Source organism: Natator depressus, chromosome 1 (assembly GCF_965152275.1).
Source record: "Natator depressus isolate rNatDep1 chromosome 1, rNatDep2.hap1, whole genome shotgun sequence".
Lineage (NCBI taxonomy): Eukaryota > Metazoa > Chordata > Testudines > Cheloniidae > Natator > Natator depressus.
Window position 1 is genome coordinate 32,143,733 of NC_134234.1, and position 20,857 is coordinate 32,164,589.

The window sequence follows — 20,857 nt, forward strand, 5'->3', positions numbered from 1 at the left end:
CCAGGAATAATTTGAATAATCATTAATATTAGTAACCTGACAAGGTATGAAAGCCATGTCCATTCTCCCCTGCTCCAAAGAGCAAAACATTGACTTCACAGGAGCGGGATGTGGCCCCTACATCAACAAACCTGACACTGTATTAAAGGATTTTTTCTTTGTATTTGTCATTTAGTGATACATTTCGCAGCTTTGCACAGGGCTTTATCTGTGTATTGTCACTGAAGTCATTCAGAGTTGCATGGCTGAAACCCTGCACAATTGCTTAATGTGGCTACCTGTCAAATTGTATTCAACATGTATCTCATTGATTTTATTCTGTGCACAACAAAAAAAAGCAGTATTTTAGTGCTTGGGGCCTGAGACATTTTTGCTGAAAGGGACTTTTTCCTGTTTTTCAGGGCATACAGCCCTACTACAATTTTCATGATAAATAACACCGTGTGAAACTTTGCAACATTTCATTGTTGTTTTAATATTTGAGGTACAGAACAAAAAAAAAATGCTAAAAAGACAAAAACATCCATTTTCTACTTACTTGTATTGAGCAGTAATAATGATTTCATACAGAGGAACTCCTCTTGACTAACTTGTAGTTTGACAAATTCCTGTGGGATCTGCCACATGGATAGGCACAATGAATAAAACGACGATTCTTTCATCCTCTGTCTTACACCCCAAAAAGGTAAAAATAAAAAAAGACTCAGCCACTAATTCTTTGCAGTACCTACTTTGCTGTTAGATTAATTACTACATTCTTGAAATTAAGAAGAGAGATATATGAAGTAAAACAATTTTCTGAAATTTTTGTGTATCTATTAGTTTTCACACAGCCAAAAAAATCGTAACTTGACATTTGATTGGAAGTTTAAAGGTAAATTAATTCTCCTCAAGTGGTGTCATTGTTTAGACAGGCATCTTAGAGACTGACAGGAGCTGAATGTCAGGTGAATAATAATCATGATTTTTTTACATTAAAGAAACCCAACAATTTTTAAAATTTAAATCAGATTTTTTAATTTAAATGTTGCTAGTCCTTTACTTTCTTCTCATTTATAATCGTACATTGCTAAAGTAAATGTTTTGCAAGTGCTTCTTTAATTAGCGTTCTAATTGTTAGTGGAATTTCAGATTTTTTTAGATAGTATTTTTTCTACTAAGAACTTGCACATTTAAATGGTTATCTAGGTGGCAAAAGACCCATTAATATCTGTACTGTGAGGACAAGAGAAAATGGCAAACACAAAATTAACAAACAAAGAGCCTGTGCTATACTTGGAACCAATATCATCTTCTTATATATTGAACTTCCACAAGTCAAATGATGTTAATGATGTTCCTAAGTCACCTAGGCCCAGATCTTCAAAGGTATTTAAGCGCCTAACTTCTGTTGATTTCTATGGAAGTTAGGAGCCTAAGCACTTTTTGAGGATGCTTTTGAAAACAAATATGGGCATTTTAACAAATTTTGGCCCGTTGCACAAAAAAGTTGACAATAACTTTGTTAATGGATTGAAAGTCTAAATAACTTTTAATTACTAACAGGGACACAATTTTTTTGAAGTGACAAAGATTCTATAAAGAGAACATTTTAAAATAGATGTTAGCTCCTGACGCTGCCTTTTCTGAGAAGTCCCATTGAAGTCAATGGAACTAAAAATGTCAGTAAAGTTAAATAACTGCAGAGATGTTTTCAGGAATAGGGCCTTCATTTTCAATCGTTTTGTTTTTTACTTACAGCAGTTTACAAAATATCAGTTAAGCTATATTCCCAGTAGTAGCATTTTAAAAAGCCCAGCATTGGTTAGCTCATTATACACTGAATAGAAAGGTGCAGTAGCACCGGTTAGTTTTACAAAGCCTCAACCTGACTTAAATCAATGAGTTAAAAAAACACATGGGTGAAATTTTGGTTCTACTGAAGTTAACAGGATTTTTAATATTGACTTCAATGGAGACAGAATTTCACCCCAAGTGTTTTAAATCATGATTCCAGTCTGGCTGGAAGCATTACAATCAACAAAATGTTTATAGTTGGCATGACAGAAAACTTTTTCTCAATGCATGCAGATCAACATTTTATTGTTTTAAGTGAGAAATACTTCAAATCTGTTCAGAATCTGAAGCGCTGAACCCTCTTTTAAATAAGTTAAATATATCAGGTTTCAGAGTAGCAGCTGTGTTAGTCTGTATCAGCAAAAAGAACGAGGAGTACTAGTGGCACCTTAGACACTAACAAATTTATTTGAGCATAAGCTTTCGTGGGCTAAAACCCACTTCATCGGATGCGCGCAGTGGAAAATACAGTAGGAAGATATCTATCTACACAGAGAACATGAAAAAATGGGTGTTGCCATATCCACTATAATGAGAGTGATCAGTTACGGTGAGTTATTATCAGCAGGAGAAAAAAAAAACCTTCTGTAGTGATAATCAGGATGGCCCATTTCCAACAGTTGACAAGAAGGTGTGAGTAACAATAGGGGGAAAAAATAAACATGGGGAAATAGTTTTACTTTGTGTAATGACCCATCCACTCCCAGTCTTTATTCAAGCTTAATTTAATGGTGTCCAGTTTGCAAATTAATTCCAATTCAGCACTTTCTCGTTGGAGTCTGTTTTTGAAGTTTTTTTTGTTGTAGTATTGCCACTTTTAGGTCTGTAAAGGTGCCACTAGTACTCCTCATTCTTTTCGTTAAATAAATCATTTATTGTTTATTGGGAAATTATGCTACTGATTACTCAGTTGCTCCCGTTGAAGCTGTTCTACATAAATATTAGGTCATTGGAGCAGGGGGACTGGAACCTGGGTTTCCCACCTCCTAGGTGAGTGCCCTAATCACTGGGAGAAAATGTATAGGTGGGGGAGGCTCCACCTTGCCCGCCTCTGGCATGTTTTCCAAGAAGGGGCTTGGGCACCTAAATTAAGGAGAGACTTGATGGCCAAGAATCCCAAGCAGAGATATGCAGCTCCCTCCAATCCGGCCATACGAATCCCTTTGAGGGGCGGGGCCACAATCCTTTCCTTGACATCTCCTTCTGGTTAGCTTAGGTAGCTCCCCACTCAGCAAGGTGGCTTTTGTGGGACCCATTCATAGGCACCTAATTTGCCCCATGCCTTGTACAGGGAGCCTAAGTGCCTAACTTAGAATTGTGGATTCCACTGGATGACAAGGTGCCTAAAAGACATGCATTGCAACTCCTAAGTTCCTTAGGGGATCTCACCCTTAGACATATTTTTAAGTATTAGAAGGTGTAGGTAAATATCTACAGTTCTTTTAAAAACAACCTGGGAATTAATCTGGAAATTAACAGCTCTTGCCTCATTTTCAGGTTTGAGGCTGGTGTTGCTGTGTGCCGATATGGCAGGTGGTATCCATCTGCACTAGGACTGAATTATGGATAAACCAAGTCTAAGTGGCAGCTTGGTTTTAAAATACCTGTTAGACAATGGTATAGATAAAGACCAGAGATAGCTTTTAATTTAATAAAAGTTATTTCCAGAGTATTTTCCACTATACATAATATATTTGATGTGCTTTATTATTCCAAATTATTCAACTTTTGTTTTCTAATTCCTAGTGTTTGCTATAAATACATAGAGTGAAATCATGGCTCCACTGAAATCAATGAGTTTTGCCACTGACTTCAGTGGGGCCAGAATTTCACCCTCAGATCCCAATGTATGACCTCTGTGATTGTGTGGCATTCCACTGATTTCATGGGTACTCTACATGGGCATGAGGATCTGTGCACTGGGATCCTGAAATAGGACTGGGAACCTAGTTCTTAGTTTTATGTTAAGCTGAATCATAAACCTATTTGTTTAATTTTCATCTTGCCTTGTAAAGGCTTCTTTTTTTAATTTCAAGGACAAATTATTAAAGAGGGAGGAAAAAGTATACCATGATTGCCTATGAAATACTCCTATGTATTTCATGCTACAACGATATGGGATATTAACCCTTTGCCCTGAAATCTACGTTCAAACTAATTCAGGTTTAATGTCGTGATAACATAATTCTTTTTTTAACTTTCCCTCAGATAAACAAAACCACCATCAAAACTGTTTTGCCTTTGGGTCTACAGATGGCCATGTCAATGGAATACGTTGGACTTTTATGCAATCCTTACTGAGGATACTGATCTTTGATATTATCAGAGCTTTCTCCTTTGATCTTAATTTTAACACTGTTTAATGAAACAACAAAACAGAAACATTGGGCAAAATCCTGGCCCCAATCAAGTTAATAGCAAAATTTCAATTGACTTCAGTGGGGTCAGGACTTCATCTATTATATTAGTAAATAGCAGTAACTGTCTACTTACTCATTTAGTATCAGATCAGGTGCAAAGTATAGCATCTGACCACTGACATGCTTATATGACCTCCATCCCATTGCAAACACCATTAGACTCATCCAAGAATACTGGATAAGGGTTATCTGATCATCGATATGTAAATTCCGGAATCCTGAAAATCACATGAAGAATTAAAAGAATTCAAATACTACTCTATAAAACATTTCACAAAGTAAGAAATTTATATTTGTCATGTGTTCTTGATGTATCAGACAAGCTATCCATTATTTTTAGATAAATTTAAATATGTAGTATTTTTGGTACCTATCTATACAGTCTCCTTTCATACCTTGTGTATGTCTTAAATAAGATCTGAGTACTAACAATATCAGACAGAATCCTATTAAACATCCACTAAAAATAAGACTACTACAACAAAAACTGGCATTAACTTTAATTTTTGAACTCCTTTTAGTTCACGCAATGGGACTTTATATTCTTCTTTTATATTTTTCTTTAAGAGCCTCCAGGATCAGCTAATTAAAGAGTAAACATGTACATTTCTAATATGTAGCTGTTTCCAGTAAGTGGTAGCGTTGACTTGACAATTCAAATGTATCTAATTTTACAGGATAGTTTAGCAATATTTCTTAAGTAGTTAGAGACTAATCAACAGGAGGCTTGTGATATTTGAATTATCACTAGCCATTTGACTAGATTCGCTAACCTCTCCCAAATTTTTATGCTGAGCCACATATTATTCCTTTTCTTGGTTTTGATCCTGAAAGGATCAAATCAAATATAATGTTACCAGTTATGAGTGACTATGTACTTTAGGAAACAACAAAGTGGTGATATTTGTACTATAGATTTTTTACAGAAGTAAAGGATATTTTGGGGTTTGTGAGAAGAGTGACGGAAGGATTGATCTGAAGTTGTTTATAATTATTACTTTAGCACAGATCAATAATATACTATATCCCTTTTCCCTGTTCCCATGAGTTTTAATGCTAGCAACAAAGTATGTTTAGGAAGTGGCTCACTGAGGCATCAAATATAGATTTTTAAAAGTTGGCATATTCAAATTATGCAACAGTAGTTTTTACAGCCACAGTCTACAGGCAGAGAATGCCTCTTTTGTATAATATTCCTGCAAGAGTGTACAATCTGTAAGGTTTAAATGACCAGCTATGTCAAATGATTACAGAAGGTATAAGACAGTTCAGGAGATCAAAATATTTATTTAAAAGGAATCAGGGAAGGGAGAGTACACCGAAAAGCAGAAAGTTGAGCCTGAGTTCATTCTGAAATGAGCAAGTATGCTGAGCCTGCTGTAGACTTCTCTGTGTAGAGTACTAAATTCCAAACAAAGCAGCGTATGGAGATTTACAAGGAAACAAGATAAATACACAACTGCAAAAGTGCCAGATATTCTCCTATATCTCCATACAAAGCAATCTCAAAAACTGACATAAAACACTGAAGAGACAAGATGGGTGAAGGAATATCTGTTATTGGATCAACTTCTGTTGGTGAAAGAGACAAGGTTTTGAGCCACACATGGATCCTACACATGCCTATCACAACATGTGGTGTACCTCAACCAGTGCATTAAATGCCCCATGTGGGTGAAACCATGTGGGTGAAACCAGATGATCACTACACACTCTAATGAACTCACACAAGAAAATCATAAAAAACAAAAACACCCCGTTACCTGTGGTTGAACACTTTTCACAAAGCAATCACTCTATATCTGACCTATCAGACCTCATCCTCAAAAGAAACCTGCACAACACTTTCAATATAGGAGCCTGGAAGCTTAAATTCATAACTGCTAGACACTAAAAATCATGGACTTAACAGAGACACTGGATTTATGGCTTATTACAACAATCTGTAACCCACTAAGCCCCCTCTTTTATTTCTAGGACTGCAGAGGCATTACCAGGCCACTCTACCTTGAATGGTCCCTTACAATATTTGCTAACTACTTATGCTAAACAATCTGTTCTTCTTGCATTTTTCTGTGATGATGGGAGTACCTGAAGAAGAGCTCTGTGTGGCTTGAAAGCTGGTCTCGCTCGCCAACAGAAGTTTGGACCAATAAAAGATATTACCTCACCCACTTTGTGTCTCTAATAGCCTAGGACTGACCCAGCTATAGCTACACTGCATAAAACACTGAACATATTTTTCATTTAAAACAGCTTTAAAAATAGTTGTTTTTTAAACTAAACCAATTTCTGCAAAAGGTACAAGTTGCACATTTGTTTAATCTGTACTACTTCATTGGTCACTGGATCCTTCCATATTCAGTGATATTGGAGCATTTGTCTAATCTCTTTAAACCTAATATCTCCTTAGTCTTATAATACCAAACTGTGTTGCTCTCGGTTTTCCCATGTTATTTTTTTAAATCATCCTAACTATAATAAGATAAGAATACTGTCTGTTCAAATATTCTTACACCTAAAGAATATAAAGTAAAAGCATGTTTTTTAAAACATGTCTGCTCATTTAGAGGAATCCCCTTAAGAAGGTTCTACTGTCTGATTAAAATATATCTTTGGTACACAGAAAGTCCAATTTTATACTCTTTTGGTGAAATGGCAGTGTTATTATATATTCAACTAAATGTCTTTATTAAGGATTCAATTATTATGCATTCAATTTGTTATGTATTACATTTCTGTATATACCTGGTTTTACTGCACAGCCAATAAATAGACTAAATACTCTTTAGATAATTAGCTTGATAACATATATTAGCATAACTATATATAGAAAGATATTATTACCTGGTAGTGATTTAGACCATTTGACTACACAAAGGAGTTGCCTCTCACATAATTGATTCAGACTGGTCAGCAAAGCACTTGGGGTTTCAGGCTGTGTGTTGTCATAACCTGCATAGACCACTTCTGGCTCAATGCCCTGTAAGATGCTGATCAGTTGGGGAACAAACTGTATTTCTTGATTTGGTGAAAAGGATATTCTTTGGGTTAGAGCTTGGCTTTCATCGGGAAGGGCCACTGGCTGCTGGAGTGCAACAATATCTAGTGTCCTCACAACTTTGACTTTGTTAAACTTTTTAAACTTTCGACCTGTGGGAAAAAATAATTTAATGACACATCAAAAAAAGCAGATTCCCACAAAGCAGATTAATTCTTTTAGTATCTCTTACATTATTACACTTTTAACCTTGGAATATTGTTTCTTTCTATTTTCTTTTCTTTTACAACTCCAAGTTACATATAATTCAAAAACCTTATAGAAAATTCTTAAAGTTTTGTTCCAGCGGAGAAAAAAATAGAAAGAAACACATGAAAATATACACATTAAACTTCCCACCATATATTCTATATTACTGCAACCTGATAAAGTATTTCCTGGTTCAGTTCCTGCTGTCCTATCACATTCTGATGGCTGAGCCAATTGGTTTTGCAATTCAATTTCTGCTGAATATGAGTCGATTATACTGTTTACATTGTTTTCCTCTACCCTCAGAAAAATGCAAATAGTTCCCCAGTACAAATAGAAGTTCCTTATTTCCCATTTCCATGCATAAAAGACTTCTGACTTGTCTAACTTCCACTCCTACCTGACATAGTTCTCTCTGCTAAAACAGGAGTATGAGAATAGAACTCTGAGGATATGAGGAAGGTGGTAGGTATTGTATATATAGAGAGACAACACTCAAAAAGAACTTCAATTATTAGTGAGTAACCTTTCTTCTTCTACACATTTCCAGTTAGTCACAACATCCAGGAAGGTGGACCTATGAGTACTATTTAAACAAAAAATGCAGAACTGCCCTCCCAAAGTAAGCATCAGATCTAGATGTCAAGTGAAGAAAGCTGTGCAGAGTGAACAAATGTACAGGATTCCATTATGGAGGCATACCACAAGCGGGAATATTCAAAGGCCACCTTGCAGTTGGAGGAGGAAGAGTAGAGGTAATAGAAACGTTAACAGTTAGCTGGATGGATTATGCTTCAGTTTTTTGAAAGCTTTTTCTAGTACACTGTCAAATAGTTACTTACCACTAAAATATCCAGGTGTTAATTTACCCTTTGAAATGGAATCAGTATCCCATACTTTAAGCCAGATGTTTCATCTGTCTGTAGTAGAGTAAATCATTCTGGAAGCTGAGAATTTATAAATGGAATGTGTTTTTTCATAAACAATGGGAAGAGATCTCTCCATCCTCTTTGTCTTCTTTTCATTCTATTTCATAGTTCTGTTAGTTTAGGGCTGGATTTTTGTCTCTGTTACACACATTTTACAGAAGAGTAATTCCATTAGTTAAAAGAGTCACTCTTGATTTACACTGGCGTGAGAGGAGACTCAAACCCTCTGATTTCAAATTAGAGGGGGTATAGGTGAGTATACTTATAGCTAATCTAAAAACACAAAATCAGTTTTATAATGTCAAATAAATTTTCTAATTCTTCAGTATTATTCATCCATAAAAATGAATACATGAATATTTAGCACACAAAAAAGGTGCACAGTTAAAAGTTAGATTACAACATTATTTGTGATCCTATATAATGCTTAAGACAAATAGGGAAGCATATTAAATATTTTTTCAAGGAAAAGAATCTGCTAATATCATAAATATACAGAATGGAATTTTCAAAAGCACTCAAGCAGTGATCTAACACTGCTCCCAGGGAAGTGAGTGGCGAGAGTCCAGTGAAGTCAGTGGTAAGATTCCCATTGACTTGTTATGCAGGAGATCAGAGTAGATGATCACATTGGTCCCTTCTGTCCTTAGACTCAATGACTTCAATGACAGCACAATTAAGCCAGTGATGAATGCTTTTGAAAATCCCTCCTTCAAAACTATCAACTGTTTTACATCAGTTGTCACTAAAGATAGTAACAAAAAAAAAAGAAGAGGCAAGCAGTCCTGGTCAGTGACTCCTTAGTAAAAAAACAAACCTGACACTCAAACCTGGGTCACAGCTGACCCAGATAAAGAAAAAAGGATTATACGCTATTACCTCCAGATGAAATGACATCACAACAAAGATGTCTAGTATTGTAAAGAATGCTGGAAATTTCCAACTAATTATAGTCAAAGAGTGTGTGGCTGGTGAGGGGTGTGTGGAAGGGGGAGAAAAAGCAGCAAGAGAAGATCTGACAGTTCAAGAATGACTTCATGGATCCATGGAAGTGAATTGAAGACAAGGTCAGCAGAGGTAATAAACCTGCAGATTCTTAGGGTGCCAGGCATGAGTAAAAAGAAATGAAGCCTTAATGATAATTTATGGATTTGTAATCACAGGGAATCTTCAGTAGTGAATGAATAAAGATACATGCTTCTAACGAATTAGAATGCATCAAAATAAGGACCAATTCACAGAATTACTCAGATAATTGTTTCTGGAAATATAGTTAAGTGGCCTCCAGTATTGCATGCACACTGTTTGCAGAACTTTCCAGTCAACTGCAAGGGTGAGTCCTACCAGACTCACATTAGCATTTGCAAAGGCTTGGCACCTGCTTCAGGCTAGTCATGCCACATTAAGCCTCTGTTGCTGGAATCTTAATGCCACACGAAAAAATGAGAGGTTTAACAATATATGGGTTTTTAAATTGTATTATACAAAATATTTAAAATTATTTCCTGCTCTAAGATGAACCAACATCCCAAATTAGTCCTATACTGAATAAATAATAGTAATGTCACTTTGGCACTAACTCATCATAACACATAACAGCTGTGTGCATTTTGTCAGCAAACCTTTGGTAGCTTCTGTCATTGGGGTGTTCAATCACACCAGCAGCTTCATGGTACCCACAGTTCCCAAATCCACAATTTACTATACATTATTGGACAGTACATTAATAGTGCATGGGAACTGTGTACAACTACTGAATATAAACCAACAACATAATAAAAACTACTTAAATGATAAATGCTTAACATGCATACGTGAGATTCATTACATTGTTTTGGCGCATAATCCTGCATTTTGATTTTTCCTTTTAAGCATGTGTATAGAAGCAGATTACATGTCGGGTACCATGGTGCACCAGGCATTCTGTATTAGATAGCTAGTCTTCTCATAAGACACTAATGCCTTACCCTTTCCTCAACCCGTAATCAGGCGAAAAATGTCAATGATTCATTATTTTTGACACCGTACCATGGTTTTTACTCCAAGGTCACTATGCTCCTCTGGTTCCATATGAGAGAACAAGTTCTATACACCTCAGAAGATTGTAAACAAGCTAAGGGAACAAAGCAGAGGTAATACATCTTGATTTTAATAAAGCATTTGATGCAGTGTTTTAGGAAATATTACCTTGAAAATTGCATATGAGCACTGTCAGAGGGACTGAAAGCTAACTGAAAGGTGATTTTCTATCAGTAGGGCACAACAAGAAATCAGTGTTAGACATGGGTCATTTTTAAAGTCTTTGCTACTGATCTGGCAGAAAGGGCTAAAGAATATTATACTTCAAGCTGTGAACTGCAGTGAAGACAAAGAGATAACAGAGATCAAGAAGGGCTGAAAATATCAGCAAGAAAAAATAAAATGAGATTCAGCTTGGAAAAATCATTGGCAGCATAGATTCAGTGGAAGGGAAAAATCCAGAAAGCTGTAACAGCCAGAGAAAGCTGGGGCAACCATATTCAGTAGACTGCATATAAGTTTGCAATGCAGTACAGAAACAACACAAGACAAATGTGATTGTGTACCACATATGCAGAAGTGTCATTCACATGGGGCATGCATGCAGAAGCGCAAAGAGGTGACAAATTAATGTGTTCAGTTCTGGAATGATGTTACCAGAAAGCTAATGACAAAATTGAGGGAGTGACAACTCCAGGGGGAAAAGTGTCAGAATTTTTAGTATTTTATTTTAGTATTTTAAGTAAATACTTAAATACAAGTATTTTAAGTTTTTAATTACTAAAGAAGAAGAATTATTACTTAGGGTGCTATAAATGCAAATTAGACAGCAGTGTTTCTACAAGAGAGTTTGTGAGTACTCTACGGACCTATTTACTTACAGCACATCAAAATTAATTCTAAAATCATTCAGATGCATTTAACTGCTTAGAAATTCGTTTCTGAAAACATAGCTAATGTGTTGTTAATATAATATACACACAATCCAATTCACTCCTGTGCTAAGTAGACCATAAGAACAGGTACCACTCAATAGAAGGTGCTGCTCAATAGCGGTTAGCAGAGGCTACACTCACTACTCCCAGCAGTAAGTTTAGTCCAATGACTAAACAGCCATACATGCCAGTCTATACCAAGTGGGAATCATTAGATACTCATAGTCTCTGTAAAGTCTTGTAGCCTGTCTCAGGTTGGTTAAGCAATATTAAGTGTCGGCATTGAAGATTTCAATGCATGATTAAGGGGCTGCAGGGAAAGACCAAAAGAACTAAATATATATAGCTTGTTTAAGAACTGAAAGGGAGGTTTTGCACTATAGCAGGCTGCAAACAAACTGTGAGAAAATTGTTTAGATTGATGGTTAATGGAATGACATTAAGGAAAGGAAAAATAGGGTTCTGATTCAACAAGATACTTAAGCACATTGCCTAACTTAAAAACACAGCGCTGAGGTAGCATCAAGCATTCTCTCTCTCTCTCTTTCAGGTGCTTGGCTGGCTAGTTCTTGCTCACATGCTCAGGGTCTAACTAATCACCATATGTGAGGTCAGGAAGGATTTTTTCCCCAGGTAAGACTAGCAGTGACCTTGGGGACTTCTTGCCTTCCTCTGCAGCATGTGGGTGGAGGTCACTTGCCAGGATTATTTGGGAATATCCCACCTAATCATTTCCCTGCCATAGAGGGGGGCTCGAGCACTGGTGCACCTTGATCTCTTCTATTCTCTGCCTGTGGTGCACAACAGTCTATCTCCAGTGGCTGTAATACGTTGGTCTAATTTTAGTAGTTGGATTTTGGTGCTGGTTGGTATTGGTGATATACAGGAGGTCAGACTAGATGATCTAGGCCCCTTATGCCCTTAAAGTCTAGGACACCATGGGTAGTTACATTACAGTTAATGGGGCAATTTATGTCCTTAAAGTTAGGAATGTGCTTACGGATCTTTGCCCAGTTGGGGCCCAAATTAATTATGTGTATTATAGCTGTGCCCAGCATCTGGGCCCTCTTGTGCTAGGTAGCGTACAATCACACAGGTGGTCACGGTTCCTGCCCCAACAACTTATACCCTTCTTAAAAATGAAAAGCAACAACTGAGTGTAACAAACAATAGAGGGCAGAGAGAGAAAGGATGATGGCAACCAATAATAGGAACAGGCCATCAGTGGCACAACTGGATGGCTCTCAGTCATTTATTCTGTGCTTTTATAATCCTCATTAAAAGACAACCCAACCATAAACCCCCCTTTTCCTTAACATTTGGGCCATTCCCCCGCAACATCCTTCTCTTGGAAAAAATATAAGGCTGAGCTTTTTATATAGATTTAGTACACTCCCATTTTATAGTACTTTTCGTCCCGTTTCTACATAAGCCTCTCTCCTCTTGAAACCTTGCACCACATGCTATACAAGGGGGAGGCTTTGGTCTCCGTAGGTGTCAGACGCAAGAGAGCAAAACTCCACTGAGCAATTATGGAGCATATGCTCTAATGTCAGTACGGTTTAGGGCAGTGAAGTCGCGTGCTCACTATCCCCACCCAACAATCTCCCATCCCCCAGAGTCTGGAACTGCTGACATCACTGGGCTGCTGAAGCTGTAAAAGTGCAGCTACCCCGCCTGGTGCAGCTGAGAAAGGAGAGGAGATTGCTGGAGTTCTGGCTCTGCAAGGAGGTGTAATATCCCCTTTCCTCTGGCCCCATGTACTGCTGGATATGCCTTTCTGGTGAATATTGGGACATTCTTAAAGGATTTCTCCCCCAAGAAATCAGGTGGGAAACAGGACTATGTGGCGCTCCTGGGTGGGGAAATCTGCTGGAGTCATGCGCCCCCACAGACCTGGCTCTGTGTGGGTACGGGGGTGAGCAAGGACTCAAAATTCCTAACTCTGAGAACTGCGATAATGTAGAATAATCTCCCAAAATAAATTGAGGAGCTATTTCATTTTGGCACATTTAGAACAGGACTGGCCAAAACACTAGAAAATACATACTGTGAGGAACAACCCTGTTGTGACAGATGGGGACAAACTAGATGACTCAATAAGCATTTTTCCTATCTATAATTTCTTTTTTCCTAGCACAGGGTTTTTTATTGAAGTCTACTGGATGGAACTAGTTTTGATTCTGAAGACAATGTATGGTTCCAAATCCGCACTGTATGTAATACAGTACTAACCTTTAAAACTCCAACAAAAGTACACTTTTTGTATGGCCACAGAATGCCTCCATATAGTTTTGCTTCCAGTTTACACAGAAGGTGACTCACAGGAACAGCTTCCCCACAGACAGACAACAAATACTAAAGCCAGTAATGGTACTGGTACAATCTAAAGGTATGTTTGACATTAAGGCTCCAATGCTGCTCCCATAGATTTTAATGGTGCAGGATCAGCCCCTAAAATCCAGCCTCAATTGTCTCTATTATGTAAATTGATGGGCTAAATGTGCCAAACTCACATTCATAAGTCTACTAAATTCACACTCATTGCTCAACTCGTGTTCAAAGGGAATAATAAAAAAGTGCTGGAACTAGCAACAAAAGTGTATCATTTAACAATTTTTATCATATTTTCTTTAAATTATCATTACTGCCCACAAACAATGCAAGAGAGATTAGGATTATGAATGATATTGAAGCCTTACAAAACACTAGATTCCCAATCCTCTGCAAAAATTGAAAATGCTATTTACCTGTTCCAAATAACTTTCAAGTCAGTGTAAAAAATAAGGCTATAAACTAGACATTTCATATTATGCTATTATTGAGGGGATCTGGTTTTCAGGAGCACTATGAATATCTTTTAAAGAGAAAATGTTCAGTATTCTCCCCCCCCCCCCGCCCCCATCTCCTGTATGAATAGGTATATGAATTACTCAAGTGTTCCCAATTTTTTTTTCATACTTGTCCCTTTTTAGGAACCTAGTCGGGTTTAAGAGTTAGGGAAATAAGTTTGAATGTTCAAGTGAAAGTGAATTTGCATTTCTTTGGTGGAAAGATCATTTTTAGCCTTTGCATTCTCTTTTGTTCAATATGAAGTGAATTTTGGCACTGCTACCCTATTTATTGCACTTTTACCTATAATTATCATGGGAATTATGGATCCCCAGCAGAAGGCAGTGGCACAGCATTGATACAGATGCCAGAGTGATAAAGGGACTATCACCCTAAGAATATGGATTGTTTAAATCATGCAGACTTATTTAAGTGTATAAGAAACTTCAAGATTGCTACATATTTTAAAATATTGGTGTACTTGTTTTCTCAACTTTTTGCAGAAAGTATTAAGAATAGTAGTATAAAGAACCTCTTTGAAAGTGTATGCTTAACCGCATACACTTTCAAAGAGGTTCTTTATACTACTACGGACAAACGTGGGATTTGTTCACCTGGGTAGGGGAATTAATAGGAAAATGTGGGTTTAAAAGCACAATGTTAATTTGCGGAAAGGTTTACAGCCGGTCAGTTTGACCTGATTTATTTTCAGCAGCATAATCTCTTTGAAGAATGAAAGCTATTCTCTGTTAATGTGAACATACATTTTCTTCTAAAATGTGTTAGTGTCAGTTGGAAATGAAACATGACTAGCTGCTGTGACTGCTAAGCAGTCTAATACAGTTTAGGAAACAAAACAATTATTGAATTCAATTGTGTTTATAATTTCTTATATTTTGAAATGTGATTGTTATTTCACAGCCTCTTGTCAGGCTCCCATGTGTCAGTATCTAGAATTTATGAATTTTCAACAGCGTTTGCTCTTATAATCTGCAGCAAGAAGCACAGATGTCTCATTCCTTTTTTCAGATCCTTACACTTGCATTAGGTAAATGGAAGACCAAGCATTTTTTTCCTAATCCAGCATCCACAAACACATGCAAAGTGCAGAAAAAGTCAAGCCTCCAGATTTAATCTTTCTGTATACAATTGGCACCTAAAGCTGTGATGATCTGACAGATCTCCTGCGACAAACCGAGTTCCCAGAAGTACTTAGATGGGAGAACTCTCTGGAATTTCTAGATGCTGCAGAAAGTGAAGTTGATGACTCACCATGTGGCACACTCCCTGCTGAGAAGTACAGACTCAATACCCTCATCATGATGTTAGGACCATGTGGGATGCTGTAGGTGTCATCTATACCTCATCAGACATAAAAACAGAGGCCACGACCACTTGTACTCATTAAAGACCTTGGGTGAGGTTCTGTGCTGCACTGAATTCAGTCCAGGAGGAGACAAGGTTCCAGGGGCTTTAAGCCCAGCCCAGTCTCTGGCATAATTTAGACAGCCCTGAAAAGCCCTTGTGATAGGGTCTATCAGGCCTTTTCTGGCCCTAGCTGGGGGTGTTGGTGCCTGGATACCTCCTGCTGAGAGTGGGTTTGTGTGTGGGGGGGGGAGGGTGAGAAAACCTGGATTTGTGCTGGAAATGGCCCAACTTGATTATCATACACATTGTAAGGAGAGTGATCACTTTAGATAAGCTATTACCAGCAGGAGAGTGGGGTGGGAGGAGGTATTTTTTCATGCTTTGTGTGTATATAAAAAGATCTTCTACACTTTCCACAGTATGCATCCGATGAAGTGAGCTGTAGCTCACGAAAGCTTATGCTCAAATAAATTGGTTAGTCTCTAAGGTGCCACAAGTACTCCTTTCTTCCTGCTGAAGGAAACCTACTCAGAGCAGGCTAGAAGGGCCAGGAGGAGACAGTGACCAAGTGGGATCCAGCAACCCAGCAAGCAGTCTTGCCAGCTTCTTCTCAGGGCCCAGGAGCAGTGCTGGGTGAGACTGGGGCAGTGCAGGAGCTCATCAGTGCTAGCTTAGAACCCCAGTGCCCAGTCAGAGCCTTCCCCTCAAGCACTGCAACTAAGTGGTTGCCTTTGAGTTTCGTTTGTTTATTTAAAGGCACAGACAAATTATGAGTTGTGTTATCCTCTGTTAACTGTTCAGAGACTGATGCCACACTTGTAGCATGGGCCACCCTGCTTCAAGAGGTGGCCACAACTTGTGGACTAAAGGAGGAAGCACCTGCAGTACACCACCCACTCCCAATGTTCTCCTGCCATCCCCTGCTCTGTCCATGACAAACTATTTGCACCCTTACGCCATTCAAAGTTAAGTTAAACAGGAACATGGCACTCTTGTTCCAGCATAAGAATGTCCACACATGGAGTTATTCCTGAGTAACTTCATATGTAGAGAAGCCCTTAGACCCCACAGCCTGCAAACTCTTAAACATGTACTTAACTTTATGCATATGAATAGTCCCTCTTTACTAAATGCAAAAGTGTTTGGGTGATATCCACACCTGTGGAAGAAGCTGGGTATTTCCCACTGTAAAGTGTGGATTCCAGGGTATTCACAGGAGGCAAGAGGTTTTGGCATGGGTATTTTTTACCCCCACTGTACTGCCAAACTCACACTGATTCTTGAACAGCTCAGTTCTTTGTGGCCACTGCTCCTGAGCTCCCCTAAAGGGAGGAGACAAACATCCAATTTTTAAAGAGGAAACCAAGAGGAAACAGTGTCTTAGTCCAGCTGGATATTTTAGCTTTTTTTTTTTTTTGTGGTGTTTGTTTACAGAGTAGAGGCAGAATCCCGAAGAACCCAGCCAGTTTCTCCACCCCCATCCACCCAACTTTGCAAAGTCTGAACCCCAGAGGGTCTTCAGTGGGAATTGGAGATAGGGAAGCATACTGTAAATGGCAATTTCCCTTCCATACCCCTAATCCCAAGCCCCATATGTGGGTACAAGATCCTTCTCCCCTTCATGTGCAGATGTAAAGGTGACACATGGAACCCTATGCCCTAAATATCTACCACCCACAGTGTAATCTTGATTTTTTTCCAGCTGAAACAAGTTAGTTAAAAAAAAAATCTAACAGGTTCTACAGCTCTAAATGAATGCCATTCAAGACATACTAGTTTATTCTGTCTCTTCTTTCTTTGTATTTTTAAAATTATTGTTTTAATTCTCTTCTATTATTCAGGTTTATCCATTTTTCTCCATTCTACCATCCTCAAATAGCTCTTTTCTTATCATCTTAGCCATACATTTTCAAAAGCTGTGCACGGTTAATGGGAGTTACCATCTAAAATGCTACATCAGCAGTTTGAAAAATACAGGGATATGTATCTGTCCTTTCTGCATGTAAGCACTCCAAAACTTACCCTGTGACTGGACTGTCTCCATATAGGGCAGTGGCTCCCAGGCTGTGGGTCTGCTGAAGCAGTGTTCAGCTTTCCACTGGCTTTGCTTGCGGTTACCCAGAAAAAGCAGAATGCTGTCTATACCAACCTCTCTGTTCTATTACTATATACCAGGGCAGACTGGAGTTCTCAGCTCTCAGTATCCAGTCCATGTAGGGCCAGAGCTAACAAGCCCTCTCCCTACTCACTAAAGCAGAAGGACAGAATGCTGCTGCCATCCACCCAGACGAAAGGTGGGAAGCACACAAGAGAAGAAATAGAGACACAGAGAGTGAACTACTTTATTTTCAACTCCCACTTATTTCCTAAAACAAGTTCTCCAACTCCAAAAAAATAAAATAAAAACAAATAAAAGCCCGCAAGATCAGTCCATGTTAGTGAGCCACCTATGTATACATATGCAATACAAGACAAACTTTGCTCCAGAAAGAGAATTCATTTGAAGGTGTTTTTATTCAGAAGAATTTAAAATGAGTTTAAAACTATTTAAAATTCCCAGACAAATTATCCCTCTAGAAATATATTTTCCTTAACTTAATGTCCTTTATTTAAGTCATTGAAGTTCCAAAGTAGTAATATTTACACTAAACGGATTGCAGTAAAGTTCCTGATTGGTTATTTTTCTGAATCCAGGCTTTATAAGAATCTTACCTCCAAGGACCATGCCAGCTTGACAGCACTTCCTCAAGCGACATGCTGGACAGTTCTTCCTACGAATCTTATCAACTATGCAGTCATTCCTTCCAGCACATAAATAATTATGCTGTCCTGTAAACAAGAAAAACCCAGAATTAACACAAAGTTTCTGATTGTGTCAAGTCTCTCTCTCTGAACCAATGTATGGTGAGCCAAAAATTAAAAAGGCTTCAAACCAAAGGCTGACTGTCCCATTACAAGAATCACAAGAGATTTTTTTAACGTTATCTTTCAGATATTACCATCTGACACAGTTTTATTATAGTAATTGTTTTGGCTTCTTTATGGTTCACCAGTCTTCTGTAGTTCCAAAATAGGGCACGGACAGTATAAACTGTTCACGTTACTGTACAATCGACATTTCATACACAAATCAGGTAACAGTACCGAATCTGGGATTTCTCCGTTTCTGGGTCTTTTCTCGGATCTTATTTCCCTCCTTGTAAAACATTGTTTCTCCTTTTCCTGGGGTAATTGGGGGTGCTTTCCTTTGAGGGGTCGGGCACCTCCTGCAAGGGGATGAGTATCCTCAGCTTCTGCTTCAGGCCACAGAAGCTGGGGCACTCAGCATCCCAGGAATGGGCCCTGTTAGAATGCTACATTTGCCCTGCAGCCCTTTTCACTGATCTTGGAAAATGTCTATTCCTTTTTCAATTCTATTTGTTATCCTCCACATTTTACAGCAGATAGGAACACCAAACCCAGTACTTAATTTGTGCCAGGGCTTGAAAGTAAATAAAATTGCTTGAGCCCTAGCATCTCTTTCATTATAAACTAAACACTGACCAAACCCATTATATATTGGCAGGCTTAATGCACAATACTGGCAAAACAAAAAATATGCTCATGTCGTCTATAAAAGTTATGAAATAGTAGAAATTATTTTTTTTCGAGAAAAACATGTAACAGTTGAATCTAAAGGGAATACACACAAAAGAAATGTATATGTACTTTTATTTATCGACCTAACATACTTGTATGGCCATCATTGCAGAAATGTATATGTACTTTTATAATATCTACCTAACATACTTGTATGGCCACCATTGCCACAGTATCTGAGCATCTCACAATCTTTAATTTATTTTTATGCTGACAACACCACTGTAAGGTAGGAAAGTACTATTACCTCAGTTTTACAGATGGCAAACTAAGGCCCAGATGCCAGATTTTAAAAGGTATTTAGGCATTGCTGTGCTCATTGTTGCAATGCCTAACTGATTCAGGTGCCTAAATCTCATTTTCAAAAAGGATTTGGGCACTTAAATCTCTTCAACTGCTAATGAGATTTTGGCTCCTAAGTGCCTAAATACCTGTGAAAATGAGATTTAGATTCATAAATCAGCTAGACATCGCAATGCTGAGTACTGCAACTCTTAAATACCATTAGAAATCTGGGCCAGAGAGACTAAATGACTTACCCAAATTCACATTAGAAGTATCTATCATAGGAGAAATTGAACCCAGGTCTCATGAATCCCAGGCTGGTACCTGAACCACTGTAAAACGTTCACTCTTCTACCTTTGTCTGTTAGTTATTCCAAGAAAATACAGCGCTTGACATATAAACGACTTCATTAAACTTTTTTTTAATCAGGGAAAGGAGTGGTACAGGTCCAAAATGGTATCAATCATTGTTGGGATACTGTGTCCAGTTCTGGTGCCCACAGTTTAAGAAGGATGTTGATAAATTGGACAGGGTTCACAGAAGAATCACGGGAATGATTAAAGGATTAGAAAACATGTCTTAGAGTGATAGACTCAATAAGCTCAATCTATTTAGCTCAACAAATCAACGGTTATGGGGTGACTTGATTACAGTCTATAAGTACCTACATAGGGAATATTTAATATTGGTCCCTTCAAAATCTAGCAGAGAAAGATATAACACAATTCAACGGCTAGAAGTTGAAGCTAGACACATTCAGACTAGAAATAAGGTATACATTTTTAATGGTGAGAGCAATTAATCATTTAAAACAAATTACCAAGGGTTGTGCTGAATTTGCCATCACTGACAATTATTAAATCAAGATTGGATGTTTTTCTAAAATATATGCTCTATGAATTACTTTGGGGAAGTTCTATCATCTCTGCTATACATGAAGTCAAACTAGATCAGGGTTTGGCAACCTTTGGCACGTGGCCCGCCAGGGTAAGCCCCCTGATGGGCCGGGCTGGTTTGTTCACCTGTCGGGTCCGCAGGTTCGGCCGATTGAAGCTCTCACTGGCCCTGGTTCATCGTTCCAGGCCAATGGGGGCTCTGGGAAGTGGCACAGGCCAAGGGATGTGCTGGCCGCCACTTTACGCAGCCCCCATTGGCCTGGACAAACTGCGGCAGGTGGGAGCTGCGATCGGCCAAACCTGTGGACGTCGCAGGTAAACAAACAGGCCCGGCCCGGCAGGGGGCTTACCCTGGCGGGCCGCATGCCAAACGTTGCCGATCCCTGAACTATATGATCACAGTGATTTCTTCTGATCTTAGAATCTAAGGATCAATGAACTTTTTAT

At 38.3% G+C, this 20,857-nt stretch overlaps 1 protein-coding gene across 1 annotated transcript in view; it reads right to left on the minus strand.

Annotated features, from left to right (window-relative positions):
- PGR (progesterone receptor) overlaps positions 1-20,857 on the minus strand; it is a 52,294-nt gene that overhangs the window by 8,738 nt on the left and 22,699 nt on the right. Inside the window, exons 3-6 of the mRNA XM_074957093.1 lie at positions 18,302-18,418; positions 7,104-7,409; positions 4,330-4,474; positions 539-669 (exon numbers count right to left, since the gene is read on the minus strand). Coding sequence (XP_074813194.1) covers positions 539-669; positions 4,330-4,474; positions 7,104-7,409; positions 18,302-18,418 — 699 coding nt within the window. The remainder of the gene's footprint in view (positions 1-538; positions 670-4,329; positions 4,475-7,103; positions 7,410-18,301; positions 18,419-20,857) is intronic.